Consider the following 14,636-nt stretch of genomic DNA (forward strand, 5'->3'; position numbering starts at 1 on the left):
TCTGTAATAACTTGTACCGAGGTAGTACGTACACAATGGAATAACTTGTATTAGTATTTTGTAAGTACATAATGTAATAAGACCCTTAGGGTTAAGGCTTAAGGTTAGGGTTAGAATTATGTCTACAAATGCATATTATTCCATTGTGTGTCTAACCCATAGGTACAACTTATTACACATTGCTACAGAGCACATTGTACTTAATTTAGTTAGGTACAATGGATCAAGGGTAGTGTAAAATACCCAAAGGGCATCCATTATTACACCAGTACTTACACCTACTCATTTTGAGTAGGTGTAAGTACTGTTATCTCAAAATGAAAGGGATTTGACAACTAAGCCTAGTTTTCTGATTTATTGTACAAGACCTGTACCAAACTTTTTCCTGAGACAAAAAAAATATTTATTTGTAACCCCCCCAAAATGACTGCTACTTTACGCACACGTTTGTCTTGATCGCCATCTAGAGGATATGTAATGGACTGTAGGCTGTAACACAGCCATAGAGCTGACAGGATAAACCATCCCATATCCAAGAAATGAGCACATGTGGCTGTCTAACGTCAACACTGAAAAAGTAATATTGCTTTAATTTAAGCTGACATACAAATGTGTTTTACTTTTGTTTACTGTACAATTAAATCAAATGTATCTAGGTCTCATTATTTCAAAGACCTGCAGAGGTCGCACTACTGTTCAGGTTTGACTTTGCAATTAACAGCAGATGCTAATTTTTCCCATTTTGGTATTGGACGTCAAGACACGTATGCAAGGACCTCTGGAAATCCGAAGCGAAACATCACATGACCAGTGACAAACGAATGTCCTCAACCCGGGACTCGTGAACCAAACATAGAGTTTACCACCAGCAGCTAAATGTAAAAGCTCAAACAAAGTGTGCGCCGCCCTGCGCCACGCGCTGATGGGTGGATCGAGTGGAGGAGAGGAGCGCGAGAAAGGGCGCATTCTTTATTTTACCCCTGAGTGCTGCTTCTCTCCGCACCAGCCGTGGACACGACGAGACCGCTAGACCGCTGTGTACTATTCCTACTAGTGGCACTCAGACTGATCCAATGTATAATTCACGGGCCAAAGTTCAGCAATTTATCCGCTGGATATGGCTCCCGGTGTGAGGAGTGCTGTGCGGACAAGTCATCCCAGTGGCCGAGCTGGTCGTGGCGGTGGATGTTCGCTTGGAAAAGCGGATGCTGGAGCGGAGAGAAGATGTGCGAGAACCAGGTGGCGTATCGGAGCAGCGGAGATGCCCGTGAACTGGCTGCTGTCTGCGGGAATGCTTTCACTTATTGTCCAGTGCGCTTTGGCTGCAGAGGGTAAGTACTCTACCGACACTGGTCGAGACAAACACCAATGGTGCATTATGTTTTGGTATTCACCACATTATGTCTTTTGAGCTGTGGACAAATCCCTACCTTTTGTGCTTCATGCTCGCACTTGGACCTAGATAACCTAAACACAGCGTATTCTTCCCTATTTTTAGATGACACAAAGAAGTTGTAAATCTCCAACACGGAAAGGGCCATCGTTAAATAACCCGCATGTGCTGTCAGCAGCGTAAAGGCTTTGCGTGTTTTTTTTTCCGCCTCCTGCTCTCTGAATGAATGTCCTGGCGGGTTGTCTGAATGTTCATGATGTTTTGTGTCTGCAGTCGTTTACCTCCGTTCACCCCTCTGTCAACTCTTTTGTTTCATTGTTCATGTAGGACTGCACAGTAGTCTTCTGTTCTGCAGTAACCAATTTGGGTGCTGAAATGTCATTTATTGATATTCTCCCCTAAATCTGGTATGGTAGTAATTGAAAGTTTCATCACATTTCTGCTTTCTTTATCACCAATTGGGGATTTTCTAAAGCTCACAGGACAGGCATGTTTCATCTAGATCACAATTAATCACACTCACATGAACCGGCATGTTTGTTCAAATCCCAAAGATGATTTACCTAAAACTGAGCATGAACATGGAGCCTCTATAGGCTATTGCTGTCTGTCTAGTGTTCAAACTGATGTAGTGGCTGTACTTGCACCTCACTGATGCACTGCTACAATATGCATTCTCTCTCTCTCTCTTTCTGTCTCTCTCTCTCCCTCTCTCTCCCTCTCTCTCTCTCTCTCTCTCTCTTTCTCTCTCTCTCTCTCTCTCTCTCTCTCTCTCTCTCTCTCTCTCTCTCTCTCTCTCTCTCTCCCTCTCCCTCTCTCTCTCACTCCTCATATAGTCAGCACATTCATTCTTAACATATGAGCCCAACAGCGGCAGCAGCGGCACCTGAGCCATTTCGTCAGAGCAGCTTCCAACAAAGTCACTTTTTGGGAACAAGGGCATTTGTAGATACAGTTTCTCATTGCATCAAACCACATCCACAGTGGGTCATTTTGTCATTTTATAAGGAGTTGCAATGTGGTTTCTTTATGTGGATACAATCTAAGCAAACACTACAAGGCTACTATTTATTTGTGCCGCACATCGGTTTCTGTATTTCTTTCAACGAAACTGTAAAAGTACCTGCGGTTGATATCATTTTTTTTTATTGTGGGGTCGATCAAGAAACACCATCTGTTCTGGGGTTTATTAAATGCATTACTATTTTAAGAAAACAGTGTATAATTCACGCCACAGGTGTGGATACAGAAACAACAACAGGTCTGCCATCTTTATTAGGTGCTCTGCAATTTTCGTTATGTTCTTGTGCAAGACTCTTCACCCACCGTATTACCTGTGTGAATGTATTGTGTGAATGAGATTGGAGATTGTCGGTCCACATGTAATACAAGCGTAACCCATTATTTGGCGAAGGGGGCTCTTGAGACATTATGGATCTATGTCGCTGATGTTGCAATCTTAAAATATTTTCACCTTCGTATGGAAAAAGAATGATGTCAGCACATGTGTATATTGTCACATTGCACGTGCACTCAGATCTCTTTTTTTATTATGCTCTGTAGTTTGGTGCAAGAGAACTGGAAAGATGGGAGATGTGTTAAAGCATGATAATCGCATTATGTAACACTTTATGGAGCAAATGTGCATGTCATAGTCAAGACCTGAATTGTGGTTGTGTTTCCTGAAACCACAGAGGGCAGTGCAGTCTGTTGTCTGTGTGTCGTGTGGGTTCATGCCGTTTGATTGAAGTTGAATAATTCTTGTCTATGTTGTGGTTTTCCTATTAGCCTGACCAGAAAATGCACCGGCGACGGACCCTCAGAAAGCAGCTTAGACGGTGCTCTTATTTATGACTTATAGCATCTTTATTTATCTTTCCCCACTATCACAACCTGGCCTTCCTTATGAGTGCGGCTGACAGCTCACTTTGACAAGGGTTAACCTCTCAGACCTTGTGTGATTTGAGATGCTATGCTACACACTTTACCAATTTATCATGGGACAACAGACAGAGTGGGAATCCTAACCGTTTCCCATTTGCAATCCTATCCTGGGATTTGACTGCGAAAAAGTGGGATTTTCAAAGCCCTCCATCTAAATATTATATTTTACATATTTGACCTGTATATTTCTCTGCAATAATGCCATGGTATTAGTTTGTTACAACAACCATTCATTTTTTTCCCCATGTACAGGATTCAGAATTGAGATTGGCATCCAGATTGAACATAAGTGAACCCTTCTTCCATACATTAAAGAGATTTGGTAATGAGGTGATCTTAGTTGAGAGCGTGCCTATTGGATTGAGGGGGGAAACAGTCTTCATCCCTATCCGAGAGGGGGGGGGGGGGGGGGGGGGGGGGCTCGTTCAGGTGGCAGTGCTCATTGAGCAATATGTCTCAGGCAGAAGACATTATGATAAAAAAGGAAATCTGGAAAACCCATATCTCCTTTGTCAACTGGCATTTGGATTTAAGTTTTATTCTAGGACGTTTCCCATTCCACATAGATTCCTTGCAGATACAGTCAAATTTAGTATTTTTTGGGTATAGCAATTGGTAGACATTGTAGTAGATCATTGCTGTTCATTTTCAAAATTTCACCCCACAATGAGAGGGGCAATAGTGCCCATATTTGCTTTGTTTTTTGTTTGTTTTGCTCTAATTATGTTATGACCTTCATATATTGTTATAGATGAAAAATCTGGACTTACAAGAGTGGCATAGCAGTTAGTGCTCTCATCTCGCCTCATATCAAGAACATCCCAGAGTCCCCTTTGGAAACAAGAATTTACATCATATGGGGCTTTCTAAAATAATAAAATAAAATTGCAATCCCAGAAGGGATCTCTGAGCCCGTCTGTGTTCTCTTTGACAAAAGACATGTACAATAGGTACAATCGATTTTGGAATCAAGTGGGATTTCCTGGTTAAATTAAGTAAAAAAGATAGATACATTTTTTTCCCCCATGTTTCAAAGCAAGTTAAGCTTGTGTGTCAATTTTTATTGTGCTATTATTTAGTTATATTTTCCTCTCAACGACCATCCTCCAGTCTTAAATTTACCATGGTTTGGCTGAGTCACCTTTAAATCCTTTGACCTGCCTTTTTCACACACTGAAGAGAACATGACTTGTCTGCTTGATTCCTGTTATGTGTCATCTCGTCGTATGCTTTCAAGTTGAAATCAACCATGTTTAAAATCATACAGATGTCAAGCAGAAATTCTCAAAAATGGAATGTCTTACAAGATCCTCTATTTCTTTGCAGATGTAGTAGATGAACTGAAAACGTAATTGTCTTTTTGTCTCCATTATGCAAATGTGTGGGTAAATGATGGCGCTCAAGGGCTCAAAAAAGCGCTATCAAGTGATTCAAAACATATTAGCTCGGATGTTGGGTTTGGATGCAAAAGAACATATGCAGCATTATCTTTCCCCCAGTGCTGTTTAAAGCAGCATAGGTCTGCAGTCCTTTCTACAATGGCTTTGTAATAACTGAGAAGCTGGCTACACATGCTCATATGTGCCATTATAGGTATGGCAGGATACTGTCTAATTAGCATCATAGATCATCTGCCTCCAATCATCCCTCACATGTTTAGGGCAATGAGAAGTGCTCAGATGTCTTATGTAATGTGTGCTTGGAGAGGGAAATACATTGCCATTGTTGTGATATTGCATATTTTGTCTCATAAAGATTTTCTACGGTTTAATGTTAATATTTTAAAATGCAATAATGTGTTGCAGTTGCATGATAAACGTAGAGGGACTGCTTAAACGGCTTTCATCCCTTTCTTGGAAAATGGATTCAAGCCTCTCCACAATATTGTAAATTGATTGTATTATGTGAGGTTGTTACTGTGATTATACCTTGTAACGTGAAATTTGGGTATATCCCTTTTGTGTATTAAAGGGACTAGACAGAGATTAAAAATGTTAAAATGATGTATTTTCTACCCTCTACATGCTCCAGCAATGTCCTAATGTGTAAAATAAGTCCAGACCTATTCACCACAACTACTGCTAGAATCCTGCAATCCTGTCACTTTTCTAAAAAGTTTTTAATTTGAGCTTAATATAGAAACAGCAGTATTATATTGTAAGGCGTAATAATACCTTAGGAGCACTTGACGTGTTCCTAAGGTATTATTACGGTTTACAAAAAAGTACCTCTTTTTATCTGCTTAGAAAATCGACATGTTTAATTTTGTGTACTGTATTTTCCGGACTATAAGTCTCTCCAGAGTATAAGTCGCACCAGCCAAAAAATGCCCATAATGAAGAAAAAAACAACAACAGGCTGAATAGGCGTACGGTGTGCTCATGTAACATATTGATGGTTAGCTACATGAAGCATGAACTACCTGGGCGCAGAGGCGTAACTGCACCGTTGACAGACCTCTTCCAACAGCATGTTTTTCAAGCTCTCATTTGCGAACTCGTTCCTCTATCTGTGGCCATAGCTTTTAGCTCGTGAGTAGCTTTGTTGTGTTTTCTTCATTGTGGGTAGGAGTAACCTCCACTTTCTCACTCACTCTGAACTTTCTTTCTGCTGGGCCATATATTTGAATGCATTTTTTTTTTTTAAATCACATATTAGTCACCCTGCCAAACTGTGAAAAAAGTGCGACTTATAGTCCAGAAAATAAGATAAGATAAGATAAACCTTTAAATATGGTAACTATACTTGGATCGTGTAACTACTCACATCACCGTATTTAAGTGGCACCATTCAGTGGCACATGCGTTAATGCCAGTAATTGTTGAGACATTAACAGTGCTTTTTAAAGATACCTTATAGGAATAGGCCACAGTTTTTCACAGTTTTTTTCCATGTTCTTACCTGAGCTTAGACGAGTTGATGCGTACCTGTCCAGACCAGACAGGGTCTGGACAGGTACGCATCTTTAAAAAGCACTGTTAATGTCTCAACAATTACTGGCATTAACGCATGTGCCACTGCAGATTTTATATACTGTTACTACAACTTCTACTATTTAGGAATGCTTTACTTTCTCCACTCCTATACAACTCCTTGTAGGGCTGAAACCGCCTATATGGTACTGTTTGTTTGATAAACATAGAATACGCGTCAGTCAGTGTTCTAATCATCAACACCGATTAACATCTTCCTCAAATTACCGTTAGTGCTGGTATTTACAATATGTGCTGCAGAAATTCCTTTCAGAAAATCAATGCTGCATTTTGCTCAATGTGTGCAAAGCTGCTTTTGTTCCTCAACTGTCAAATCCTTTTTTTTTTTAAGATTACGTTGAGTAATACAAACTCAAAATACATTATAAGAAAGAGCCTGCATGCAGCAGTCACTTTGTACCTGATGTCAAACTAATACATTTTGGCATTTTACTCACTAGTTCAATTTAAAGAGGGAAATGGTGGTGGCTATGGGCTTGATTTATTCATACTGATGCAACAGTGGACTGTGACATTTTAGCTAATCCTTTTAACCACTGGAGGAGACAAATATGAGTGCACCAAGGCATGCAAACACTTTTATTATAGCCTCAATGTGCTATACTTGTATCAAACTCATACAGAACACAGGCCATCATAGTTTTGTTTTACTTCAATGACAATGTAAAAATTGGAACTGGAAAGATTGCTTGTTACTATTGTTAAGTGCCTAAAGATTCTATCATTTTGTCAGTGTTTGTCCATAATTATATATACATTAATACAAGTTACATTAGACTATAATTGCTTTGTCAACCACCTTTTTGACAGTGCCACAAGACGAAACTGCAGACATAATCGCTACATTGAGGATAATTTAACCAAAGCATTACATTGGCATGCTGCAAATAGTTCTCAGCATACCGTTTCTGGCATATAAACAGTACCACTATTGTCTCTGACCTTGTTTTCTAAAAGCACTTGTGGTGTGTTATTTTCATGCAAATGTTAATTTGTAAGCTATTAATTTGCCCATTCACGTCCAGAAAGTGGGACAAGGGAAAGATGATGCTCAACAATAATATAATAAACAATAAATGCATTGGGAAACCATTTATTTACCATACCCTTGATACATTGCACCTGCCAAATTTAGCGCAATGTAATTTTACAGTCTGTAATAACTGGTGGAGGTACATCATGTAATAGACCTCAATAGTCCAGCCCACTCCCAGCCCTTTGCCGGGGTCCGGAAGGGACTTTTCGAAAAGTTTAAGTATTAAGAGTTTACTGGGTATTTTGTTTTAGCGTTTTTTTTTTTTTTTTTAGATCTATAAGGCATTTTCTAACCAACAAAGTGTAAGATAGCAATAAAAAAAGATGTGTTTGTTTTATTATCAAACACCTGCACAAAGCTGGTGATCTCCAAGTTCTATCTTATCTCTTTTACCATGATCGATGAGAATTTTAATGCTAACTGATAGGGCTGGGACAAAATATAGGATTGGATTTGGATCGCAATACTTTCAGTGCTTGTGTCTGGAAGTATTTTTATCCTGCAGTCCTTCGTTTTGCAGTAACAGCACATTTTTTGTTAATGCACTTTCGATCTTAACACTTCAATAAATGTCAAATGGCATTGGGTTTATAAACTTTGGGCACATGACTGTTTTCTTTCTATAAATTTTAAGGTAAACATATTACAAATCATAATTACTTATTGTATCGCAATACGTAACGGATCGGCCTCTGGGTATCGCAACAGTTAAATCACGTTCTACATCACTCCACTGCAGCTGTTTCCATAGTAACGACAAACAACTGAGGGTATCACTTTATTTTACACTACCTTGATACATTGTACCTAACTTAATTTAGTACAATGTAATGTGCTCTGTAGCAATCTGAAATAACTTGTACCTATGTAGTACGTACACAATGGAACAACTTGTATTAGTACTTTGTAAGTACATAATGTAATAGGACACGAGGACAGTACAACTTATTACACATTGTTACAGAGCACATGGCATTGTACTAAATTTAGTTAAGTACAATGTATCAAGGGTAGTGTAAAATAAAGTGTTACCAACCCAACTGAGCTGGAACCAGATTCTGTTAAAATGGCTTAAAAAGGGAAATAACTTCTGCCCAGGACTTTAAAAAAAAAAAATCAAACAAGCCTAAATGAACAGTTTCAGTTTGTGGTATTAGCAAATGAAACAACTCATGGCATGGCATTTAGCATTATTTTGGATTTTATTTTTTTATTGCTGACTTCATCCTGAGTTGCTAAAACATTTGAGAAAAGTCTAGTATATGTTTTGAATTCAAGTATTATTTCACAGTGTTACTAAGAATATGAGGCATGAGAACTCTCTGTTAAAGAGATTGAGCCCTCCTGGAAAGAATGCCATAAAAAGTTAAAGCCATACTTTCATACATTTTCAATTGGTTTAAAAAATGTATTCAAAGTCAATGAAAGACATTTCTTTGAGCAGAAGGCCCCAGCACATGCAATCCCATACACATTTTCATAAATCCATCCCCGGTAGCATTGCTGAGATGAATGTCTTGCCTTGAGAGCTCTGAAGTCAGTCCGTACGTCTAAAAATGTGATGAGCGGCTCCCCACTGGCCAATTCATTACCGGGTAATCTCAATGTGTCGCTCTGTTGCCCCTGGAGGATATAGGCGTTTGCACAGAAACAAACAATGTCAAGACATCACATTATAGAGAAGACTGGGACTCAGTTTCCCATAATCCTCTCTGTTCATTAGACATATTGTGTTCAACTGAGTGACACAAATGCCAATGCATGATCAATCCATCCAGCTCATAAACCCGTAACTCATGAAAGAAAATATTTTGTAAAGCGAAAATGGAAAAGCATTTGTAGTTATTAGGTCTCTTGGTGAGTGGTAGATCTGACTCATAACACACAACAAGAAACACATTGCGCCAAAGCCCTAATAATAGACAATAAAATCAAGCAATCTCAAAAACAAAGAGACAAATCAAATAAACAGGCTGCAACAATACAGAGGTCCAATTTCCAATGTTGCTGAGTGAAAGCCCTAATGTTCTCCAGCCCTGTGAGGTGGCTAATGAAGGTCAGGAGGGCGTTTTGTATTGGATCACTGTGTGTCCTGCAGAAATACATCTCCATAATGAGACTGAGGAGCGACAGACCCAAGCGGCATACTGTATATAATAGACTGGTAGTAATCAGTACTTTTGTGACTTAGTGAAGCTCCATAAATATTTCCAATAAGCAGATGAACAAGTGTCTCTGGGCCAGACACATAGCTGACCCCGGTCTACTCTGAACTGGAGAAGGCCTTCAGCATAAAAAGTCAAGCTTGTATGCTGTGACGACCTCAACTGGATAAAGGAAAAAGAATCTGAAATACTTAATACTTTGTGATCATATCTATCAATCACTCACTCATCCATTCGCTATTACTACTGTATTGACTGTTTTGTGGGAAGGTATTGGTTTAAAAGACAAGTAATATATTTGGATATGCATAGTGCCTTTTCTAATTAACTTGACTAATTACATATTTGTTTTGGAATCTTCTCGCACAGCACTTTATAATTACTTGTAAGTGATGAAAATGCACAAGTGTTCTCGAGCTGGAGTGTAATGATACAGAGAGCCTATTAGCATAAACATTACCCTGCGCAGGCTATGATTGGACAGAGCTGAGACGGTGTGTGTAAGGTCATGTTGGTTGCGCAGCCGAGCCGTGCGTTTGAGTAGAAGCGTATGGGGAGCTCATCCATCAACGTGTCAAATTGACTGGTGGCCTTCATATTTTTTCTGCGTGTGAAGGTTGGGTCTATGTGTGTTTTACACAGACCTTTGACCACATGGATACCCAAATATAAAGTCTGCAAATCCCAGCATTACAAGAAGGTATTGCACTATGCATACACAGTACTAAATATTGTTTATACAGTGGGAGGAAAAAGTGAGTCCACCGTTTGGAATTTCTTACATTTCTGCTTAAATTGCTCATAAAATGTGGTCTGATCTTTATCAGAATCACAAGAATGAGTAAACAGCTTAAACTGCTTAAACTAATACCCCCCAAAAATGAGCATTTTATCATATTTTTATTGGCCATATCATGTAAACATTTACAGGACAGGGAGGAATAAGTGAGTACACTCTGGCTAAGGATGCTCCATGAGCTAATTAGACAAATTCATGCAGACATTTAGAGTCAGGTGTGAGCCAACCTGAAGTTCAGTCGCTGAGGTGTGACTTAAAATCTGCCTTTGCCATTGAAAACACACACTAGTTAAGAATTGTCTCATGTTGAGAAACATTGTCTGATGTGCACCTACGATCAAGAATTGTTGATTTGTATAAAGCTGGAAAAAGGTTACAGAACCATCTCTAAAAGTCTTGATGTTCATAAAAAATTGTCTAAAAATGGAGACAGTTTGGCACTGTTGCTTCACTTCCAAGGAGTGGCCGTCCTGTAAAGATGACTCCAAGAGCAAAGTGTAGAATACTCAATGAGGTAAAATTGAACCCTAGAGTGTCAGCTACAGAAATCACTGGCACATGCCAATATCGCTGTTGACACGTCTACAATACGTAAAACATTGAACAAGAATGGGGTTCATGGGAGAAAAGCTGTTGCTGTCTTTGAAAACATTGCTGCACGTTTGAAGATTGCGAAAAAGCACTTGGATGCTCCATAGCACTACTGGCAAAATATTCTGTGGACTGATGGAACCTAAGTTGAATTGTTTGGGAGGAAAACACAATGTCATGTGTGAAGGACAAAGGGAACAGCACACCACCAACATCAAAACCTTATCCCCACTGTGAAGTATGATGCAGGAGCATCAGGGGCGACAGTGAGATGGCAGAGCGGGTTGTCTCATGATCGGAAGGTCAGGGTTCAAATCCCGCCTCCTGAAGGTGCACACTGTCGTTATGTCCTTGGGCAAAACACTTCACTCTCCCAGTGTCTGCGTAAACTTGGTGTATGAATGAGTGTGAATGGGTGAGTGGATCCTTGCTGTAAAGTGCTTTGAGTGCCTAATGTAGTTGGAAAAGTGCTACTTTACCATGGTGTAGGGCTGCTTTGCTGCCTCAAGGCCTGGACAGCCTGCCATCATCAATGGAAAAATGAAGTTTGTCAAGATATTTTGCAGAAAAACTTGAGGTCATCTGTCCAACAGTTGAAGTTCAAAAGAGGATGGGTGCTGCAACAAGACAATGACCCAAAGAATAGGAGCAAATCCACTTCAGAATGGTTTCAGAAGAAAATGCGCGTTCTGGAATGGCCCAATCAAAGTCCTGACTTAAAGCCATTCACACCAGACATCCCAGGAATCTTACTGAACTGCAACAGTTTTGTAATGAGCAATGGTCCAAAATTCTTCCTGATTGTTGTGCACGTCTAATCTGCAACTGCAGGAAATGTCTGGATGACGCTATTGCTGCCAAAGGTATTGAATCTAAGGCTCACTTATTCCACGTTGTCCTGTGAATGTTTACATGTTAAGGCCAATAAAATGTTGATAAAATGTTAATGTTTAGGTGGTATAAGCTTAAGCAGACACTGTTTACTCATTCTTGTGATTTTAAAAAGATCAGACCACATTTTATGAGCAATTTAGGCAGAAAGCTGTCTACTCACTTTTTCTTCCCACTGTTCCTTGTTAAACTTTAAATTGTTAAAATAGTCCATTCAAATGCCAACAGTCGACATATACAGCCATTTCCATGTTTTTCTTATTCAGTATCATATAGCCCTATCGAAGATTTCCCAGGTGTGTTTATCTCTTGTCCTGGATTACGTGTTGCCTGTGATTGCATTACATATCATTGACATTCTGGCAGTTTTCTCTGTGCAGTGTGGATTTGTGAAGAGTCCTAGAGGCTTGAACAGGCTTATCCCTCCTTGTTATCCCTCATTGTCCCTCTCTCCTCCTCAGACCTGGGCTAACCTCTTGTGTGCAGCAGCCAACGCTGTGATCCAGTCAGCACATAATCTCTGTTTTACGCCACTGTGGTTTTACCCATCATCAGAGCAGAAAACAATTAGTGGGAGGGTTAATTGCATAGTCCATATTATACGTGAAAGAGTGTCTTAGACTGTCATTTTAACAAATATTTATTACTAGCACAATATGTAATGCTCCATTGGAAATTGCTCAGTTTTAGAAGGTTATTGCTTTGTGTGTGGCATACAATGGTTTTAACTTATAGGGCAACCTTTGCACATTACGGACAGCATTCATCCACGGATTCAAAAGTTGTGGTTTAGTCCGAGCTCTGACTGCAGCTGTGTAGTGTGTACTTGTTCAATACACTTCGCCTGTTTGTGAGTAGTGATGGCTGGAGAGGTTGTTACCGCAGACTGGCTTCCACATGTCAGTGTTCACCTGGACATCAGCAGGAACTCACTGAGGAGAGAATGGATAATGCAACGAAAAATGTGATGTATAAAGGGAAGGCATTATTATTATTAACATTACTGATGTATTTCTTATAGCTAAAAACACAAATCTCAACGCCTACTTTTCTTTGATTCCGAGTTGTAGTTGTTTTCTTCATGAATAGTTGTAGCAAAGCAAAGTTAATCTCCTTACATTTACCTGGGAAATCATCATTTTTTTCCTTCATTCTCGAGGGGCCAACTTGCCTCTGTTAATGATCTGTCATCCAGTGAAATAACTGCTTTAGGTTATATAGGATTCATTTACCCTGCCCCTACACAACTCTTCATTTGTTTAGGCCTTGAAGAGACTTAAACTGCTTATTGTTAGGGGTGAGAAGACAACAGTGCAAAACTATTTTACTTTTCATTTAGCATGATGAAACACTGTTTGTCCACAGCCTATGTATAAAGCTTCAGACTTATGGGACACTAACTGCACTGTTGGAACAATAACCTTTTTATTCAAGTGCTTTTGATGAAGACATTTTGGAGCGAGCGGGTGTGTTCACATTCTGTCACTCGGCAGGATGAACTTTGATTTTGTCTGAAGTCTCTCTCAGGGCCCAATTAGAAGGTGGAAACACAGACATGTGATCTGCCGCTTATAGAAGCCTTTTTAGCTCTGTATGTCACAGGTGACCAAGATGTCCTCACCACATGATGCCATCTGACACACTAAGTACACAACTCAATGTGAGACATCTCCCCTGGTTTGTTTTATAGCTGGTTACATTTTCCTCATCTCAATGAATACACTCAACCTCTGTTACCATAAGTCTTCCCATGTTGTTATTATTATTCAGGAACAAGCAGAGATTGGATCTTCATACAATAAGCAGATAAGCAGTGGTCTAAACATTTTGTTAAGGATCTACCACCGTCTTTTTTTCTGGTGTTTTTATCATGTAATGATTCTTGTAGGATCTTCCTAGTATTTTAATGTCATTTTTTATCATTTATTTTTAATCTAAGAAGATTATTTTTGTCCAGGTTGAAGACAGGATACAATTTTAACTGGACAGGGGTTTATGTTTGATCAAAACATTTTAGACTTGAGACCTTGTCCAACTGAAGATGGTGATCGAATGAGCAACAAAACTTATTTTTTTTATCAAACATTAAAACCTGTCCAATTGACATTGTGTGTTGTCTTTAACATTTATTTTTAACATGATAAGTTTGTAGGAGTTTGTTTGTAGAAAGTCAATTGTATTTTTGACAAAAAAGTCTGTCTTGTTTGTTATTTTATTGTAAGACATGTGCAATATGGAGCACAAACATTCCCTGGGATTCAGTCACTAGAGGAGTTTCACCCACCATCAATATTTTGTTTTGAATCCTTAATTGATGTGACATTTTATACTGAGGACGCATCAGTTAGCTGAGACCTACATATCCTTGCATAGTTTTCTCCTAATCCTTAAATAGCCCCTAACGTTTTTCCAGCTTGTCTGTGAATTGAGAGTGTATAAGTGGGGCTGGTGGCGGACTCTGGGAGGATGCTATTGGAGCAGGCAGGGGACAGAGTGGGAGTTTAGCTGCCCGCTGAGTCTGTGATGGACCGGGGATTATTGTGTTGCCCCACACTGCAGACTCCAGCTCAGGGGCGACACACAGGTCCAAATTGGCAACAACTATCTAACAACTGCCTTACGATTACAGTTTGAATGCTTTTTAAATAGTGTGGAAGTAGTTGTGTTTTTTTTTCCTCCTATAGGGTGTATAGAGCTGGGCAAACTAGGCAGACTACTTTTTAAAATTGTATATGTACTCTTATTAATATGAATGTAGTAGCGTCTTTTTTTAATTTTTTTATTACTTTATTGTGCCATAAGTTTCACTTTTACAATTTACACA

The 14,636-nt window shown here is 39.3% G+C and overlaps 1 protein-coding gene across 1 annotated transcript in view; it reads left to right on the forward strand.

Annotated features, from left to right (window-relative positions):
• Nucleotides 1-729: 729 nt before the first annotated feature.
• Nucleotides 730-14,636, forward strand: part of kiaa1549lb (KIAA1549-like b) — a 50,283-nt gene continuing 36,376 nt past the window's right edge. The window contains exon 1 of the mRNA XM_079554952.1: nucleotides 730-1,331. Within this exon, the coding sequence (XP_079411078.1) occupies nucleotides 1,118-1,331 (214 nt within the window). The 5' untranslated portion in view covers nucleotides 730-1,117. The remainder of the gene's footprint in view (nucleotides 1,332-14,636) is intronic.

Source organism: Gobius niger (genome assembly GCF_951799975.1).
Source record: "Gobius niger genome assembly, chromosome: 4".
In the NCBI taxonomy this organism is placed as follows: Eukaryota; Metazoa; Chordata; class Actinopteri; order Gobiiformes; family Gobiidae; genus Gobius; species Gobius niger.